This window comes from Pseudorca crassidens, chromosome 16 (assembly GCF_039906515.1).
Source record: "Pseudorca crassidens isolate mPseCra1 chromosome 16, mPseCra1.hap1, whole genome shotgun sequence".
NCBI classification, from domain to species: domain Eukaryota; kingdom Metazoa; phylum Chordata; class Mammalia; order Artiodactyla; family Delphinidae; genus Pseudorca; species Pseudorca crassidens.
In genome coordinates, this window is record NC_090311.1 from 55,482,822 (window position 1) to 55,503,049 (window position 20,228).

General features: G+C 48.7%; 1 protein-coding gene across 32 annotated transcripts in view; it reads left to right on the top strand.

Annotated features, from left to right (window-relative positions):
- KCNMA1 (potassium calcium-activated channel subfamily M alpha 1) overlaps positions 1-20,228 on the top strand; it is a 748,425-nt gene that overhangs the window by 31,362 nt on the left and 696,835 nt on the right. The window contains exons 2-3 of one of the 32 annotated variants that reach the window (XR_010935923.1): positions 12,169-12,380; positions 12,483-14,663. The exons of 30 other annotated variants lie outside the window; for them this stretch is intronic. Coding sequence is in view for 1 of the 2 variants with exons in the window: in XM_067710431.1 (XP_067566532.1) it covers positions 12,169-12,291 (123 nt within the window). In the remaining variant the exon portion in view is untranslated. Of the gene's footprint in view, positions 1-12,168; positions 14,664-20,228 lie in introns of those variants that run through there. One more of the 32 variants, XM_067710431.1, reaches the window with a different exon arrangement.

A 20,228-nucleotide genomic window follows, 5' to 3' on the forward strand; every position in this document is an offset into this window, starting at 1 on the left:
GTACATGTTGGTTTTCTGTAAGATGGGCCTCTCCCTCGTAGACTGTGCGCCCGTGCAGTGAGCTGATACCGGGGAAGCAGGCGGCATTTAGGAAGCACCCTAAGTATGAGCTGCTTCTGTTAACATTGTCATGTTTCTGCGGCCCCATGGCCTGCAGGCCTTTCTGGCCTCCAGAAAGGGGAGTGGGAGATGGTGCCCACCCCCTCCCCCAGCCATGGCAGAGTATGGGGAGGCTGTTCAGGCTCAGTCCCCTGAGACACTGCTGGGGGCCAGACATTGCCCCAGAAGCCCACATGCCCCGTGTGTGTGGGGCACTTAGCAGAGGGCTGACGGGCTGCCAAGCCCCATCACCCGGCCTCTCCAGGGGCCGTCAAGGAAGAGGGACGTGGGCAAAGCCCATGTTTGGAGACAGACCTGACTTGGAGCCCAGTGCAGTCCCTTCCTAGTTCTGTAACTTCTCTGAGCCTCAGTTTCCCCATCTGTAAGGTGGGAATCATGCCCAACTTGCTGGGGTGCTTTTAGGCTTAGGAAAGATGAGGGTGCTGTTCACGGAGTCCTTCCTGGCAGCAGGCAGGGTGCCAGCTCTTTCCTGCGTTGTCTGCTTGCCCTCCTTGCAGGAAGGCCTCCCGTGCAGCCCATGGCAGCCAGTGAGCACCCAGTGAGGGACCTCTTCTCCCAGGTGGCCTCAGAGGACCTTGCAATCCCATGTCCCTGGCAGCAGCTGGATGGGGTCCTGGGGAGGGAACATCCCTCTGTGGCTTCCTTGCTCCACATGCTGCGGTGGCTGCTGTTAGAACTGCACGTTTTTATGGCTGTTTCCTTGTGTTCAGCCTCCAGGCTGTTTTATGGGTCACTGTGTTCTTAGAGCCACACGTCAGGTGGGGCCAGTCCTCTGGGATGTCCCAGAGCCTCTATGGGCCAGTGGCATATGGTGGCCACCCCGAGCTGCCCGTGAAAGGAAGGGGCTGAGGGAGGACCAAGGCCATAAAGCCAGGACCTAGGGTTTCCGGTCACCCTGAGGCCCTCAGAGAAAAGTGTTGGATTTCCGGGCACCCACCTCTGATAAGAGCCATCTGCTAATCTTTAGGAAGGGCGTGACTGCGCGGTTTGCATGCTCTGACATCAGGTAAACTCAAAGAACCTGAAGGGGAGAATTGGATAACTTTTAAAAGCTAATAAATGCCATTCCTGCCAATTGTTTTTTTGAAGAGGCTTATTTTATTTTAGTTTTTTCAATTCCTGTTTCTCTGTTCCTCACTGTCCTTGACAAGAAAGGCTTTTTGTGCATCCACTGTGGTTTTACAGGGGGCAGTTCGGTGGAGGGTTAAAGGCATGGGTTTAGGGTCAGACAAATTGTGGTTTGAACCCTGTCCTCCCTGCTCAACAACGGCTTTGACCGTCACCCGGCCTAGAGGAGCATTTACTTGGCTGTGAGCAATTACTTCCTAGGAGCCAGGAAGAGTCAATGTCCTGCCGTGTGTGGGGTAGCCCCGGACAAACAAGAATTGCCCAGCCCCCAGTGCTGGCAGCTTTCTTAGAGAGACACTGTTAGCGGGTCCCCAGGAACATCTGGCGTTCATTGCACACTTTTATGTGTTGGGCGCTTTTCTAAGAGCTTCAGATTAACCCTGTGAAGTAGGAAGCGTTTTATCCTCCTTTTAGAGATGGAGAACTGAGGTTCAGTACCTCGTCCAAGGTCACCCTGCTAGGAAGGGGTAGAGCTGGGATTGGAAGCCAGGCAGTCCGACGCAAGGTTTGCACTCCTGTTGCCAAGCTGCATTGCTCTGAGGCTGTTCTCTCTCCAAGAGACTGCGGTTCTGCATGAGTATCGGGCAGCCCTGGGAGTAGGGGTCTGCGGAAGGGGCAAGAGGTGGTCCTTCCTGCTGTGTAGCGGGAGAGGGTGGGTGTGACCTCAGGCCTACATATTGCCCCAGCTGTTTTCCACCCGCCCACTTTTGACTCCTTCCCCTAAGCAATGGCCAGGACCCCAGAGGGTAGGGGTGGGATGTCCAATCATTGAATGGATCTGCATCCCATCCCCCAACCCCAGCCCCACTAATACAGATGCTCAGTTGAGCATCTACATGTTTGATTCTCAAGCTCTGGACCACATCCTTGCAGTGGGACATCTGTCCCAGCCTCCTGATCAGTGGAAACGTTTTTTTCAGTCCTGGACCCTGGCTGCCCTCCTGGTGCTGTGGAAATCTATGCTGAAGTGGTGGAGAAAGGGAGGCAAGCATGATCGAAGGAAGCCCAGAGGGAGGCTGGCCCAGCAGGGAGTCCTGAGAACTCCGGCATCACAAATACCAGGGCCTGTTGCTTTATTTTTAGCAGTTTGAGGGGCCCTGAGGGTAACGGGGGGATGGGGGAATCCTATTTTTTGCTCTGTCTTGCTAATGGAACCTCTAGCAGTTTTTAATGCCTGGTTTGTTTTGCTCTGAAGTCTGTCCTGCCTCCAGCCCCACACTGTATTTTTCCTTCGACACAGCTTGAAGGAACATGAATGATGATGTCACCCTTCGGGCTTGAGGTCTCCCTTCCTAGCAGCTCCCGCTTCTCCTGGGAGGAAAGTGGCCGTCTCTCTGATTTCATGCTCTCCCCCATCCTGGGCTCCAGCAAAAGCAGCCGCTTTTCTAGCAGATGAATGAATATTCCCAGAGGTGTTTCCTGGGGCTGCTCTGAGAATGTTCCCATGCCTGCCTCGGTTGCTGAGAACCCTTGAGTCCATGGCAGGGATGAGGGCTGTCGCTTGGCAGGAGGGGCCTGCTGAGGGCTGGACAGGTGAAGGTCAGCATGTGGGGTGCTGGTCCCACAGCTTTAGGACTGCTCGGAGTGCTCAGGAGATGGGGACCCAGTGCAACGGTAGGATGTGAAGCAGGGAAGCACTTCCTAACTTAGTACACTCATTTTTCCTCTCTCCACCATCAACATTAAAAAAAACACACACGGCTTTATTGAGACATCACTTATAGACCATAAAGTTTACCCATTTAAAATGGTTTCTAGGGCTTCCCTGGTGGCGCAGTGGTTGAGAGTCCGCCTGCCGATGCAGGGGACACGGGTTCATGCCCCGGTCCGGGAAGATCCCACGTCCCGTGGAGCGGCTGGGCCCGTGAGCCATGGCCGCTGAGCCTGCGCGTCTGGAGCCTGTGCTCCGTAACGGGAGAGGCCACAACAGTGAGAGGCCCGCCTACCGCTAAAGAAAAAAATAAAATAAAATAAAATAAAATGGTTTCTAGTATATTCACAGAGATCTGCATCCATCACCACTATCTAATTCCAGACCATTTTTATCCCCCCGCCAAAAGAAACCCCTTATCCTTGGGCAGTCACTCCCCATTCCCCCCCTTTTCCCAGCCTGGTGGCCGCTAGACCGCTCTTGGTCTCTATAATTTGCCAGTTCTGGCCATTTCATATAAATAGGATCATACAGTGTGTGACCTCTCTGATCTCCGTGTCATGCTGCAAGAGGGAGCCTCATGTCCTTTTCTCTGAGCATTTCTGTCTACAGTAGACACGAGAGTCATCAGAACCTGAAAAGTTAGTATCATAAGGACATCTTTCTCTCCTCCCCCAGGCTTTAGTGCCCTGGTGGAGATGGGAGATGCCATCAGATTTTGCTGTCATGCATTGGTGAGTTTGATGTGCCTCGCAAGTTGGAATAAATTCAGAAGGCCGTCAACCAACTGGAATGGTGAAACGTATGAAGGACGGTCCCATTCTCAATGCCCCTTAGTGTGGTATAGTTTTGGTGAGAAGCAAGGTTAGTTTCTTAGGTGGCATGGATCGTCTTGCAAACGAAGGAGCAAGGGCTGGGCATCTACTATTCATTGCTTGGAACTCAGTGCTCCCTGGATGTAAACATTAGCCTGGTCTGTGCCATCTGCTTTGGCTCTTGGTCCAAATAGCTGGCTACATCTCTTGACCAGCTTGACTTTGGCCATGTCCTCAAAGGCCAAGAAATTGCCTTGAGGTCCACATGGTTTCTGGTCGAGGCACTGGCCAATAAAGCGGCCTTGATGCTTCCAGGGCCTGTAGGGAGGGGAGGCACCATGGTGATGACCTCTGACAATAAACATACCTTTGGAGCTAGACTCTGGCCTCCAAATGCAGGAGCTGCTTCATCCTGAGGCTGGTGGGAATGAGCTACCAATAGATACTTTGCTTCCTAGATTATATAAGAGGTGCAAATGTGTACTCCAAGGGTTTAAAGGTCCGAGTCTAAGACGATGGCATCATTTGTGTTTGATTGGCCAAACCATGGGCTGGCTGCTTCCTTATCCACGTCACCAAACAGTTACGGAGTACCTGTCACCCACTCATCCATGCCACTAACTTGGCTTTGAACATAGGTTTAGTTGTTGCTGCCTTTTTTTTTTTTTTTTTTTTTTTTGCGGTACGTGGGCCTCTCACTGCTGTGGCCTCTCCCGTTGCGGAGCACAGGCTCCGGACGTGCAGGCTCAGCGGCCATGGCTCACGGGCCCAGCCGCTCCGCGGCATGTGGGATCTTCCCGGACCGGGGCACGAACCCGTGTCCCCTGCATCGGCAGGTGGACTCTCAACTACTGCGCCACCAGGGAAGCCCCTGTTGCTGCTTTTTGATGCAATGTTTGCGATTGTCCTTTCTTTTCACGCACAAGGCCTTGGTGGGGATGAAGATCAGGATGGTCCCTGGTGTCCCGGGATGTGAATGTGTTGGTGCAGCCGTGGGAACTTGGGCAGACCCTTCATATGTGAGCCTCAGTGAGCCTCTCTGTCAAGAGCTGTGAAGCTCAGATGTGATCATGTTTCTGAATATATTTTGGAAAGGTGGAAAGGGCTGGCCGTAAAGCCACGTGGTCAGACCTCCTGTGCATGAAGGGCCAGGATGAAGTCTCTCCTTTGCTTGGCAGAGGAGAAAATTGCCTTTGCTCAGTGGGAGGGACCTTTGACCATCTCAGTCTGGGGAGAATCATTAAGTGCCCATTAGGTGGCTGTCGCTGTGTTAGGCAGCTTAACAAGCGGGTTTCATGCCCTGTAGCAGGAGGCAGAGTGGTGGCATGGAGGGGGCGTAAGGCCAGGAGCAGAGGCCCTTGTGCATACCTGGCTCTGTCACCTTGAACACGTGTGTGTGTGTGTGTGTGTGTGTATGGTAGCAGCGTCTCTATGTATCCTAATACCTAAAAGGGCTCTTGCGAGGACTGAGGACATGTGTATAAAGTGCTTGGAAATGCTCGATAAATCCTGCTCCGGCTCCTCCTTTTCCTTTTGATTACCCTCATTTCACAGGTGGGGAGGTCCTGGGCCACTCTTCATCTTGTGTAACAGTATCGTGGGGGGGGGGCATTCCCACCTCTGTTTAAATACCCCCGGGAGTGGGGAGCTTACTCCCCACCTGGCATCCTGTTCCAGTTGGGCACAGCTTCATGTGAACCTTGGATTATGCCGCGGTGGATGGTGAAGTGTTTACATTAAAATAATGGGCTGCTCATCTTGAGAAAATGCTGTGATTGGCCCCCTTCCCACAAGTGTGGGATGATGTTTCATGACGTAGAGATGGGTTGACAGTCAACTTTGTCTTGACTTGATGTCTCCTTCATAACAGGTGAAGGCCTGGGGCATTGTAGGGACTGGTGAGCGTTTGGGATGGAGGTGGGGGAGATTAGCTTTTAGGGAGTTGTAGGGTTGAAGAGAGAAGGCGGCCATCAGGAGAGCACTGGAGCCGAGGTAGGATGACATCATCATGACTAGGGTCACAGGCTTGCACTTGACCATGAAAAATCAGCATTGGGTTGGGGTGTCCAGTGCTGTGCAGGCCTCTCTTCAAACACATTAAGGACCTATGTATAGCACAGGGAGCTATACTCAATATTTTGTAATAAGCTTTTTATAGGAAGAGAATGTGAAGAAGAATATCTATCTATCTATCTATCTATCTATCTATCTATCTATCTAACTGAATCACTGTGCTGTACACCTGAAACTAACATGGTATTGTAAATCAACTATACATCAGTTAAAGCAAAAAACAAAAAAACACATTAATGGGGAGACAACCATGTGATGATCTCTTTAATTGCTGAAAAAGCATTCCAATATAATCCAGTTGACACTTCATGAGAAAACATGGCAAATTCGGCACAGAAGAGAACTTTCTTAATTTGGTGATGGATAGCTACTAGAATCTGTAGCCAATGTTATTCTTAATAGATAAACGTGGGACAAATTTCCTTCAACTTAAGAATAAGACAGGAACGCCCACTATTACCTGTTTGACGTTGGACTGTAGGTCTGAGCCAGTGCGGTAAGACAGGAGAAAGACAAGAGAGACACGAGGCATGGACAGGAGGAGATAAAAGTGTCATTATTTGCTGGTGATCTGATCATCTGGCTAGAGGAAATCCTAGACTCTGAATCTATAAATTATTAGAAGCAACAGAGTTCAGCCAGGTGGCCAAAGGTCAAGTATGAAAACACATGCCTTTCTCGTAGAGCAACGGCAAGTAACTGGAAAACAGAGTAGAGGAAGCCAGGGCTCTGTGTAGTGAGGGGTTTTGCCATTATCCACGTGGCATCCGTGGTGGCGATTGTCTCCTTACTTGTCTGTGTGCAGTGCGATAGAAGACAGATACCTTTATTTTGATTTTCACTGGGGAGGAACCTGTGGCTCTGAGAGGTTAAAGTGACCTTGCCCAAGGTCCCTCTGTGCCTAGGAGGCAGCGCTGGGACCCGGCTTCGCAGGGAGATCAGCGCTTCTTCCCCTGTGCTACTCTCCACCACCCTCTGGAGACCTCACCTTCTCTACCAGTTGGTCTCGTCCTCCGTTGCCCATCTCTAATAGAGGCAGAGCTGGGCGGGGACGACGGCCCAGAAGCGTTTATACTCGGGTTAGAATGCACTCTCTGATTTCTTTTATGAGCAACAGCTTGTCCTTCCTAATGTGCTTATGGGTGAGATGCTGGGTGGGGTTGGCTTTGAGGGTGCCTGGCCTGAGATGGGAGGATGGAGGAGAGAGGCCAGCGGTTGTTGGGCGTGCTCTGGGTTCCGTCTCTCTCCATTTTGACTTGCCTGCTTTCCACTGCTTCCTCTTAATCCGATTTACATCTTTGCTTTCTTATTTCCTTAAATGCCTCTTCAACAATTACAACAATAACATACATTCACTGCAACTGGTGGAATAATAACACAGGAGAAAAGGTAGTCCTGTTTCTTCTTTGACAGCTCTCTGCTGCCGCTTCACCCGCTGGTGGTAAAAGCCTCATACACATCCTCCCAGTCATTTCTCCTGGTGCAAACAGGTTTTCCATTCCTTCAGTGGGAATTGACAGGCGCTGTGCTAGATGCTGGGGATACTATAGTGAGCAAGAGACAAAAATCCCTGCCCTCATGGAGGTTACCGTCTAGAAGGTGGAAATATCTAATAGTGAAATGTCTAAAGTGTCAGCCAATGGTAAGTTCTGTGGAGAAAAATAAAGCTGAACCCCCCCTCCCACCTTGTAATTTTGAATGAAGAGGTTAGGGTAGAATTTACTGAGAAGGCAAATTTTGTACAGAGACCTAAAGGACGTGTGGGAGACATGAAGATCTCTGGGGAGGAACCGTGAGGCTGAGGGTAAGTGCAAAGGCCCTGTGGCCAGATTGTGCCTGGTAACGCACTCTGTCAACTGGAGCAGAGTGTGTGACAGGAAAAGAGGTAGGAAATGAAGTCACAGGGAGAGGGGGTAGGAATTGGAGGAGAGAAGACTGTGCAGGGCCTTGTGGGGAAAAAGGGCATCTTATCACACTATTTTCCCTCACAGCTTGCTTTTCTTATTTAATAATGCATCACAGACATCCCTCCAGGTCCACAGATAAAGATCTCATTTTTAGAAACAATTACCAAATATTCATGTACCATAATCGATTCAGCCATTCTCTTAAAAAATTTTTTTTACTAATTTTTATTATTTTTATTTTATCTTATCTTTTTATTGAGGTATAGTTGATTTACAATATTATATTAGGTTTAGGTATACAACATAGATTCAAAACTTTTATAACTTATACTCCATTTAAAGTTATTATAAAATATTGGCTATATTTCCTGTATTGTACAATGTATCTTTGTAGCTTATTTATTTTATCCATAGTATTTTGTTCCTCTTAATCCCCTACCCCTGCCTTGCCCCTCCCCTCTTGCCTCTCCCCACTGGCAGCCGTTCTCTCTTAATGGGCTTTCAGGTTGTTTCTTTCCCCACTAAGGCAGTGCTGTAATAAATATCTTCGTACATGTTGCCTTCCATTCTGGTGCTTTCATGCTACATGTTGGAGTGTGGGATTTCTAGGTCAGGGACACGTGTATATTTAATTTTAATAGATAGTGTTAGATTTCTCTCCAGAAAGGCTGTCACTGCTTTCTATGATAGAACTGTTCCTAAGTCTCAGATGGCTCACTTTGTACACAAGTTGCTAAATAGCTACTCTGAAAAGAGAGGCAATCACACCTACAAAACAAAGGACAGCCCTGGAATCCTTCTTCTGGTGGGAAGGTGTGTGGCCTTTTGGAGTGTGCTGCTGGGAATAATATCATTTGCTCCTTTGGGGAGCTTGTATTTGACGGTTGTGACGTCAGGATAGCCGAGAAGATGAAAACACAGCTGTTGCTGTGTTGTTTGCATTATGGCTAATTTTCCATATGCTGAAAATAAGCACAACAGCGAGGACAGCATGACCACAGATTCACACCTTGTCATGGGATACCGACTCCTGTTCCTGTAGCATCTTAAGGGTAAGGCTTCTTCCTAGTGTCCCATCTCGTGCGCCTGTGAATGCTGGTGCTTGCTCCCCGCCCCCATGCCCCCCAGCATTCCCAGTGGGATCTCGTAAACTTTGAAGCCGACTTCTCATCCGCTTTATAGCTGTATGTACTTGGATGATTTGTACTGTTGGACATTCAGGCCGTTTCCTGTCTGTTGCAATTCAAACAATGAATAATCTTGTGCATGAGTCTTTTGGCACATGCATGAGGATATCTGTTGGGTAGATTTCTAGAAATAGAACTGCTGAATCAAAAGGGATTTGCTGCTTGTGTGTTGATAGATATTACGAAATTGACTTCCCTCTGGAGCGGGACCGGTGTCCCCATCCAAGGGTGCTGTCGGCCACATGGGGTCTTGTCACACGTTTTAATTTTGCCAAGCTGATGTGTGAGATGTATCTCATTGCCGTTTCATTTTGTATCTATTTCTCAGGAGTCAGGACAAACATTTCATCAGACGGTCAAGAGATATTTCTGTTTTATGTTTGTGAACCGTCTTTCAGATCCTTTGTCCTTCTTATTTTCCTGGTGGATTCTTAGTCCCTTATCTGGCCCCTTCCAGCATGGTCTGTCCACATTATGAGGACATGTAACCCTCTGATTAGATAACCTAATCTGTCTGACTAGTTAGAGGTCGATCCACATCGTCTTTATCATCAGGAGTGAAAACCTAGGTGTTGGAGAAAAAGAGGTACGTCTCAACAACAAACTCAATCGTGGTCGCCTTTGGACAAGTGTGTGTACTGACTGTTCCTCAAATAGCTTAACCCAGACATAACAGAGAACTCTTTGACCCTGACATCCATCAGCCTGGGAACATCTTTCATGTGGTCTCATTTTTATCCTATCACAGGTTTGAGGAACTCTGAGGAAATTGGTTGTTTGTTACTATAACTATTTTCTCCATTTGCTTGAATTTACAAGTAACTCCCTTGCTGGAGTTTTTGAAGCAGGGACTCCACTGCGTCACTATGCCAGTCCAGGTGGCTTACCTGCTGTCGCCAACGACCCCCAACTTCAGTAACTTAACACAATAAAGGGCATCTTCCACCTCTATGATATTTATTATTAACACCATGTGAGTGTTCCTGATGGGGCAACCCCCCAAGTGTCCGGTCAGGGATCCAGGCTCCTTCTGTCTGTGGCTCTGCCCTTTCTAGGTCCCCAGAGGCTGCCTCTGGGTCCCCAGCTGCCAGAGGGGAAAAGAGAGAAGAGGACTGTGTGTGGGAAGGTTTCATGGGTCAGATGCTCTGCCCACACGCCACTGGCCAGAACTCAGTCTTGTGTCCTGATTAACCAGAGAGAGGCTGGGCAGTGGAGGCCAGCGTGTGCCCCAGGTGGTCAGTCCTGACCCCAGGTGCCTGGTGTGCCACGATCTCTGAGAGCCATGTGGGACTTGAAAGTTTCCAAAGTGTCTTCTCAAGTGTGATCTCGCTCCATCCTTTGACAGTTCTGTAAGGGAGAGGTAAAATGGATGTTTTTAACCCCTATTCAGAGCCGAGGAGGCCACGGCCCAGGGAGGTTGGTATCCTACACAAGGTGGGGCATTTAGGTATGGACACAGGTGCAGGGAGAGTGGGCTCAAGAACAAAGCTCTCATCTGGCTGGCCCTTTCCGACATGACACCAAGCAGTCATCTACTCTGGGAAAGCCTGAGCCAACATTTGTGCGTGGGAGAACGGGGCCGTTTGTCAAGGGGACAGTGGAGGCTGGCCCGAGCGTATCCTCTACCCTGGTGTGTGGTGAGAGGGGAAGGTGTCTCTTACCCTTTGGACGTACCAGCCAAATGGCGAGGGGTGACAGCACTGCTACTGGTAGGAAGGCTTGGCCAGGGTGGCCCACGTAGGACAGAACCACAGTAAACCTGGCACCTGCAGGGGAGCTGTCCCTCACCTTGACGTTGTCCACCGTCCCTTTCTTATCATTTGCCTGGGACAGTAGCGTGGAAATTGGGGCTCTCCTCTTCACACTCCCATTTCCTTTTATTTAATTATTTTGCAACATCCGATGCTGCAGTGAGATCAGCATGTGAGCTGTGATACCTCATCTGTTCTGTTTGGAGCAGCAGGGAAGCATATGTGGGATGATGCCGTCACCTCCCCTTTGAGTAAGGACTGTGCCTCCAAGGGTCCACTGGGTGGACTGAGCACACACTGGATGCTTTCTTCTTCAGGGTGGACGCTTGGGTTTCCTTGTAGGGTGAAGGACCTTGAACTAACCTGGTCAAAGCCTATAGGGACAGAATCATAGGTGGATGCATGGATCATTGAGGTAGCAAAGACATCACCGAGCTACAGAAAGTAGATGAGGTGTCAAGAGGCCACTGTGCAGGGCTTGGCACTGTCAGGCCTAGCTGAATGGGACTAGAAAGCCACTGAACTTGGTTTTCTCACCTGTGCAAAAGAAATAGCATCTTTCCCATCATTCTCACTGGTTCTTTTGAGGATCACATGAGATAGTGTGTATAAAAGTGCTTTGTAAATGGTAAAGCATGCTGCAGTATAAGGTATTATATTAATAGTAGCAACTGTCATTTACAACGGTTGGTGATTCATTTGGGGTCAGAGCTCTCATCATTGTTACCGTTACTGCCCCACATCGTACTTCAAAGCTGCAATTACCATGTGCAATTTCGTCTGATACTTAATGATCATGGAATGTCAGTACTAGAAAGAATCTTGGGGATTAACTCGTCCAGCCTTATCACTTTGTATGTCGTGAAACATCTGTGGAGGGGAGGGACTTGTCTGAGGTCCCTGGAGCCCGAGACTCAGACTTTCAGTGCTACAGAGTGGGCTGTTTTGCTTTTTTGGGTCAACGATACCCTGTGCTTTCTGAAGACGCTGGAAACCAGGAGCTTTGGGTGGGATATTTATCCTTAGTCATTAGGTGGAGTTGCTGCTCTGACTCATGTCTGCTTGCTCACACTGACCCCACTGGGAGCTCCACTGCTTGAGCTTCTGGGCGAATTTGGACAGTGCTCTGAGGAGAGGCTCAGATGCTGAGAGAGCTGGGCATAGGGGCCAAGAAAGAAGGGATAGGAACTGAAGTGGTTTGCCAGCAAGGAAAGGAGACCAGGGCAATTCCAGAGCAAGGCAGGCAGAGGTGCCCCAGCTCCTGCCTTCGGTCCTTATCAGACCCCACCCTCCTCGTGACTCTCTGTCTGCCCTCCCTGGGGGGCACCAGCCACCGGGGCACTGGCAGGAGGCATAGCTGCAGGATGCGGAGGCCCCCTCTGGAGAGAAGACTGAGGGATGCTTTAAGTATTCAGAGGGCAGTCAGGCTTACTTTAGATAGAATGGGGACCAGTGGGAGGAGGTTCTGGCAAAGCTGACTCTGGCCTCGTATTCATTATTCATTCACCCCTTAGTTGAACCCTTTACTGTTTCCAGGTCTTGCTCCCATGTCACCTTCTAGACGAGGCCTACAGGAACCCTGCTGTTCCAGCATGTGACTTGCACCCCCATGCTTTGACCTCTCTTTCTGAACTGGATTCACCATCCAAAATGTACTGAAAAATTGCAAGTTCGTACAGAGAGCTCCTGTCTACCCTTCACCCAGTTTCCCCTGATGTTCACATCTTAAAGACCACAGAGGGAGCAAGGTTGGAAACCAAGCACTGAACGTTGGTATAATGCTACTCTCTGAATACAGACCTTCTTCGAATGTCACCAGTTTGTCCACTCACGCCCTTTTTCCTTTGCAGGGTCTGATCCAGGATCCCACTTTGCCTCTCCCTGACACATCTCCTTAGCCTCCTCTAATCTGTGACACGGCTTCATCTTTTGTGACTTTGACATTTGTGAAGAGCCCTGCTTAGTCATTTTTGTAGACTGTCCTCCAATTTGGGTTTGTCTTCTTGTGGTTAATACGTACTGGTTTTATTTACCGTTTATTGGGTCTCTCCCTGAACTGGACTGTTGGCTCCCCCAGAACAAGCATCCTGGCCTATTTGGTTCGCTGATGTACCCCAACCCCCGCTGGAGTGCCTAGCACATGTGCTGCACGCATTGATATTGGCCAAGTGAAGGATGAGGTGGTGAACTCCCCAGCTTTAGCTGAGCACCTGACCTGGAGTGAGAGAAACCCAGAGCAGCTGGGTGCTGGCAGAGCCTTGGTAGGTGGCTGGGCTGGGTGGGCCCTGAGGCCTCTTCCAACATTCAGATTCTGTGATTTTATAATCAGATTAGCTCAGGTTCATAAAATTCCACAGGTGTTAGCTGAACAGGTGCTGGCTGCGGAACACTGTGCTGGGCACCTAGGATCCAGGCTGTGAAGTGCATTTATATTCCCTGTGGTCCAAGAGCCCAGGGAAATGCATGAGAAGGACCAGTGGCCATGATGCAGACAGTTAATGGTCTAGAGTCTGGACTCTACGTGAGTGGCTCCCAAATTCCAGCCTGGTTTAGAATCATCCAGCAGACTCTGTGAAAACACAGATTGCTGGGTCTTACCTGCGGAGTTTCTAATTCGCTTGGTCTGATGTGGGGCCTGAGAACTTGCATTCCTGGCAAGTTTCCAGGTGATGCTGATCCTGTTGGTCCAGGGACCCCACTTTGAGAGCCGCTGCTCTAGATGTTCAGAGGAGAAATGGGCCACTGCCAGCGAGCAAGGACGAGGAAGGCTTCACGGAGGAGGAGGTGAGGCTGGAGTGGGGTGGGATTTACACTGGTGAGGGTGGGGCTTTGACCACACACAGCAATCGCATGCAAACCGTGGGTGCCTTTTGCCTACCTTTGCCCTATTGGCCTCTGGCCTCACTGTGCCTTTGTCTGGCCTTCTCCGTACCATGAACAGTCTTGGCCAGGGGATCTGAGGCCCCAGAAGAGGAGTCTGACTAAGCCTTTGACAAGAGTTGACCTTGGCTGGCTTGGATGGAGTCACTCTAAGGCCTGGATGCGCCCCGTATTGCACAGGATGTCTGGATGTGTTTATTTGCCTGGGCCGTGCCCGCTGCCTGCTGGCACCGTCAGAGGTGTTGCTGTTGGTCTCCGTGGCTCTATTTCTGTTTTCCTGTCTGGTACCAGCTCAGCGGGGGCAGATGAGGTGTGTGGCCACCCTTGCTTTCTTTCTGGCTCCATGTTCTTCTTAAGGCTGGCCCTTGGTCAGGTAGAACATTTCAGTCTCACTAGAGTGTCTGCTGTGGAAGCAGGTGGGTTCTTTTCGGGAGAGAGAAATTCTGAAGGAGGAAGAAAGCCTTCAGGGAGATAAATAATTAAATTATGTTTGGACTTAACACACAGTGATGATAGGAATGTTTACACGTGTGTGTGTGTGTGTGTGTGTGTGTGTGTGTGTGTGTGTGTGCCTTTAAACTTCCAGAATCATTTAGGACTTTTAATTCCTTTAAGTGACATTCAAAAAGTGGTGTTAGAGGTGAGGGGAAGCATCAACAAGCTTGGGGAGGCCATACTGCTTGTGCTGTTGGAACACCCTGGGCAGGAAGGCAGCGTGTTATCCAAATCATAGAACCGCAGTTGGGACAAGAGGGACGTCAGGGTGCTTCTGATTCAACCCCATCATTTTAACCAAGATCTTGAAAGCCTAGCTCTGCTCAGATGTCACCTCCTCAACTATCCCTGGGCAGACCAAATGGCTCTCTCTTTCTTCTGTGGACCAAGGTTGCTTTATAACAGACTTCTCTTATACGTAGTTGTGTATGGGATCAGGGATCAGCAAATTACAGCCTGCAGATCCAATCCAGCCCACTGCCTATTTTTGTAAATAAAGTTTTATGGAAACACAGTTGTGCCCATTTGTTTATGTATTGGCCATGGCTGCTTTTGCACTACAGTGGCAGAGGTGAGTAGTTGCTACAGAGACCCGATAGCCTGCATTTTGACTGTCTTGGCCCTTTATAGAGAAAGTTTGCCCGCTCCGGCACCAGAAAGTGAGCTCCTGGAGGGCAGGAATGGAGTTTCATTTACCTTTGCATCTTCTGTTCCTCACTCATAGTAGGTGCTCAATAAATATATGTTGACTGGGCTTGAAAGGCAGTGGGTCACTTGGTCAGTGGTTGAGTGTGCAGGGCTGGAGCCAGCCCCTGGCTTCCCCAGGCTTCATCCCACTGTTGGACCACTCTGCACCCCAGTTTTCTGTTTGGAGAAAGAGGATAATATTGTCTGCCTTGCTGAGTTCATTGATTTACAGTGAGGATAGAGCAGAATACTAGAAGACAATTCTAGTAAGAACTGCAGGCCTAGCTTCCAGTCTTTCTGATGATTCTAACGTAGCTCAGCACTGGATTTCTCTTTCCGAAACTCTTGCACCCCGGGCACCAACCTCTCAGTGGCTTCCTTTTGCCTACAGGCAAAAGTACACACTGAGTCTTTTGTTCATTACCCTCCTGTTTTTCTTTTTTTTTTTTTTTTTGCACTCTTTTTTAAAAAGTTTTATTTTATACCTGAGTACAGTTGATTAGCAATGTTGTGTTAGTTTCAGGTGTACAGCAAAGTGATTCAGTTATACATTTACATGTATCTATTCTCTTTCAAGTTTTGTTCCCGTTTAGGTTACTACAGAATATTGAGCAGAGTCCCCTGTGCTGTACAGTAGGCATTCATGACCCTTCTTATTTTGACCTTGACCTGCATGCCTCGATCTGTCACTCCTCCAGTGCCACCTGCTGCATCCAGAATTTTCTGCATATTTATTGTTCCTTTACCTGGGACCCTCCCCCCTCTCCCCTTCCTGCTTCTCTGCTCTCTGGTCTTGCAGGTCACCCTTATGCTGACCCTGCTAGAGGCCTCTGACCTTGACCAGCATGAGTGACTCTCATTGCCACCCAGTGTAGTGTTTTTTGTTGCTGTTTTTTAATCCCTGTTGATGCTTGTTAAAAAAAAAACCAGAAGCCCAGACCCCAGACCCATGGACGTAAATCTCCAAGGGTGGGATCCAGGCTTCTTTTTTTTTAAACAAACTCCTAGTATGGTTATGATTGTGACTGAAGTTTGAGGAATGCTAAGTTAAAATAGAGTGCTTTGCAGTAGTCATCTTTTTATGGGACTCTTTGTTTTCTCTTCAAATAAACTGGAAACACCTTGACGGCAGAGCTGGGTCTTATTGTTTTTTTCAGAGTAGCACATCTATATGGAGATTAGGGCTGGGACATGGTTAGTTGGTGAGATTACCTCCTGCATCAGGCCCTGCATCTGGGAGACGCTCTGTAAATGTTTGCTTGTTGATCGAGACAAGATAGGAAAATGCCCGGGAAAGCAAAACAGTCTCTGCAAAGCAGGGCATTATCCTCAGAAGCAGACCTGATGTATACCTTCTACTCATTCTGTAGAAGATGGCCTCAGAGCCCTGGGTGCCTGGCAGCCCAGACACAGAAACTCAGCCCCCCTGAGAACGCTTACCAAGCAGAATCCCGTGCGTCTCCCTAGCTTTGTTCTCTATACTTTGATCTCCATAGGCTGATGCGAAAAGGCCCTTTTTTCCACCCCCTTTGATTTATCCCAATAACGCAAAGCCATAGAAGTGCATGCTGCCGGGGAAAAGTTTGCTTGGACGTTTAAGAATGTAGAAGAGGGTTTAGCTCGTATAATGAATTTTGCTTTCCCATTTAAAATGCTCAGAGAGAGGTGCAAATGTTTCATCTCTGCTCAGCAAGTTCTATTGCCTGTTTACTCAAGCCTGCCCTCTGTGGCCTCAGAAAGGGCTTCTTGCCTTCTTCAGGGTGTGACAGCACAACCTGGGAGCTGGGTCTCCAGGCAGACACAGTGTTCACGTCTTCTTTCCAGTTATGTGGCACGAAGGTGATATTTCAGAACAAATAATCAAACAGTGCTTTGTTTAGAATCATTGTGTGAGGTTATTTAGAACACGATGTTGCCTTCGTACTGTGAGAAGACAGTGGTTTATAGACCACCCATCAGGGTTGTAAACCTGCATCCTGGTTAGGGCTCTGTCTAACTGGAGTAGACAATTCTTAGTCTGTAGTGGAAAGAGATAAAACAATACAAACCAATTAAATAAAGACACGACTAGGACTCAACAGTGAGGGCCGATTTAGGAGAATTCTCTGTACTTCCTTAGACATGTACAACCATCTAAGCATATATGGGAACCTTGACTTTGGCAGGTAAGTTCTTTGATGGCATGTGGATAAAAACTTCTTTCTCCAGTTGTTTCATTGTCAGCCTGTTTTATGTGGGGGAAAAAATGTAGGTTCTAGAACTGGCTCCCCTCCTCGCTCATGATTTTGCTCCATTAATAGTAGGTTCAATCGTTCCAATTTATTATATTAGAGGCTTATTGCTTAATTTAAAAAAATTGAATGAATTATTAGCTTTTTAATAAACAATAACATTTACTGTCTACTGATGAGGGCGCAAATCATTTAATTTATTACTGCATCCCTGTTTGTTCAAGAAACGGAGCACAGACTATTACCTATCAGAAACTGGGCTTGTTGGCTGTGCTCCTATGAAAGTGGACAGCAGGGGAGGGGTGGTCTGTGTGGGATCCAGGATATGTTTCATGTGGAGCACAAGACGAGGCTGTCAAACCTGGGACACTACAGTCTGTGTCTAAATGCTAAAATCAGTTTTTCTCTGTCGTCACCAGAACCAAGAGCACAGGTGGGTATAGCTCAGTGGAGTGACCACATGGTGCTTCATTGAAGACAGATCTGGCATGGAATCTCTCCAATGATGGCTGTGGACTGACTAGTTTCAGAGTTGCCAGTGGAGAGTGTTAACATGTCGATTTCAGAAAAATGTTGCGTGAAAATTGGAGCCCTTTAGTATATAGAGGGGACAGAAAATGTGTGTTGGTAAACACATTGTTTGATCTGGACATTCAATTTCATGGTGATAGAAAGTGTGCTTGGTCAAATTGGCTTCATTCTTGACAAAAATGAGGGTCTGGAAGGCCAGTCTGGCTCACGTGCTGTGAGAAAGAGGTTTCAGAAGGGAGTTTTGGTGTGTTTTCCCCCAGAAACAGCACTGCTCTGATCATTTGATCACTGGGGACTTGGTGCTGGAGAAGGAAAGCATGAGTGAACTCAGCCTTTGTCCTCGAAGGGCATGTAGTCTGATGGGACATACAGCACACCTGCAAAGAAGGGTGTAACCAACGGTGGTGAGGACCTGGGTTCTTGGATGCCAAAGACCTCTGAAGTCAGGACAGGAAAGCCATTCATCCAGAGACTCATGAAGCATGTAAGCTGACTTACGGAGGTGGCATCTGAGCCCATCCTTGATGAATATACATTTTATAAACAAACAGAGATGGAAGAGGTAAAGGGAACAGAAAAAAGTGATCATGTGCACAGCTTGTTCAATGCAGGTTAATGAGTATTTTTGGAGAGACTGTTATGTGCATAGAGCTCCATTCAAGTGAAAAGAATGAGATAAGAGCTTGGTATAAAACCAAGCAATATTCCCTGTACTTATCTTCACTTCTTACAGAAACTATTGAGAATAATAAGTGTTGTCTTTAATTGCGTTAATTTATTTGATCATGACAGCAGCCCGTTGCCATAAGAATCATAATTGTTCATAAATTTTTGAAGAGGAAGACGAGATGCTTGCAGTTAAGTGACTTGCTTAGGTTCACGCAGCTGGTGTGTCATGAAGCCAGGGCTCACAGGTGCTAGCCTGACCCTGGAGCTTGTGCGCTTGGCCACGGCCCCATGCACTGCCACTTCTCACCCCGAGGTACAGCGATTCACTTGTCTACCAGAGCGTGAGCCGCTTGCGGGCAGGGATGCGGTTCACTCCTCTCGGTCCCCCTGTCGTCCAGCAGACTGTTCCGCGTGGCCGCCCGCTTGGTAAATGCAGGCTGAGTGCAAACGATGTGCTATGGAGATTTTAAGGAGCACACCTCTGGGTTTATTTAGAGGCGCAGCTCAGAGAAGGTTAGGGAGGGCGCTTCTGGGTAAGAGAAGAACGCGAACAAAGGGCCAGAGTGGGTAAGTGACAGGGCAGTGCACGGAATGAAGGAGGCTGGTGTCCCCTGGGCAGGAGCATGGGGTACATATAGGGAGCTGGAGGGGTTGCTGGAGAGGTAGCTGGAGGCTGTGGTGGGCCCTAAGGACCAGGGAGTGCTGGCTTTTCTGGGAATTTCTCAGGGTCTGAAGGATGGGGTTAAATCTCCAACCTCTGAGGTGACAGCAGATGGCCAAACCCTTCCTCAACTCACTTGTTGGTGTCTCCATCAGACACAGAGGCTGGGACTGAGTGACCCACAGCCTGCATTCCAGGGAGCATTTTCTTGGTTACAGACATTTATTGAACAACCTAAATGTACCACATTCTGTGGCTAGAGAGGCAATGAGGATTGCTCACAGGCTAGTGCTCTTATCACATATATATTGGTGCTTGTTGCTGAGGGAAGACTTGGTGGGTGGTGGGGACCAAGGCTGGCCCAAGGCATTCAGGGGGCTATAAAAGAACCAGCTCGTAGACTGACAGCAATTCTCTGATCTTGAGTTGCTGACCGGTATGGTACCAAAGATCTGCTCTCTGGGTTTTTGTAACTGAGCTAATCACCTGAAGAAATCAGCCAGTTGTCACCAAGTCACGTCCTTGGTAAAGGATGATAAAGCATGACAAAAGAAAGAGGAAACAAGTTAATCATCCTATCCCATAAATCAAGCCCCTGCAATGTGTCATTTGTGAATGAGACTTTAGTTTTCAGAAATGGAAAATCCCTTTGAAATCTACACCTCCTCAGTGTCTCCTACCTGGATGTGGTCATGACTGAGGGTTGGAGACCAGGCCTTTAGGAAGTGGGGTTGGATGTGTTGGCCTTTCCTGTCGAGCCAGTGCTGAGGCTGAACTTGGAAGGTGGGTGACAAGGATGGGCTGTCTCTGGGAGAACCCCAAAGAGCAAAGAGGCAACACCCCTGTCTTCTGCCACAGGGCCAAGGAGGTTACCCCAAAACTCAGGACTCACCTTGACCCTGCTCTGCCTGTGTGGAAAGTTAAGTCGCTGATCAGAGAATGGTGGACCGGTTTCTCTCAAAGATGGTTTCTTTGTCATGAGACTGATGATTGTGTTACAGATTTCAGATCTTAGAAACTTAGAGCAGCATGGGCTCCAAGGCCAAAACTTTTATTATCATCTCTTCTTGGGATTAGAATCTCCAGGTATCAGACCGGTCCCCGGAGATCCTGCCTTCTACACTGGTGTCCCTGTGTGAGAAATGGTACCCACCCAGGCTCTGTTAAGGACCTGGATTCCAGTGCCATCTGGGTCCCCATCCATCTTCCTGTGAAACTTGGCCAGTGATATACATGAATTTCTCTCCAATTGCTCAGAATGGAGTCAGCTGTGGTCAGGCCACGATGGGGCTGAAAGGAAGAAACCCATCCCGGGAGTCCAGGGAACAGAAGCAAAGGGTCAGGACCAAGGCAGAGTGGGCAGAACTGCAAGGGCCAGGCTCTGAGTGGTCAGAGGTCAGCCAGAACAGCCCTGCTCATGAGTTTGGCACGGAGATGCCCAT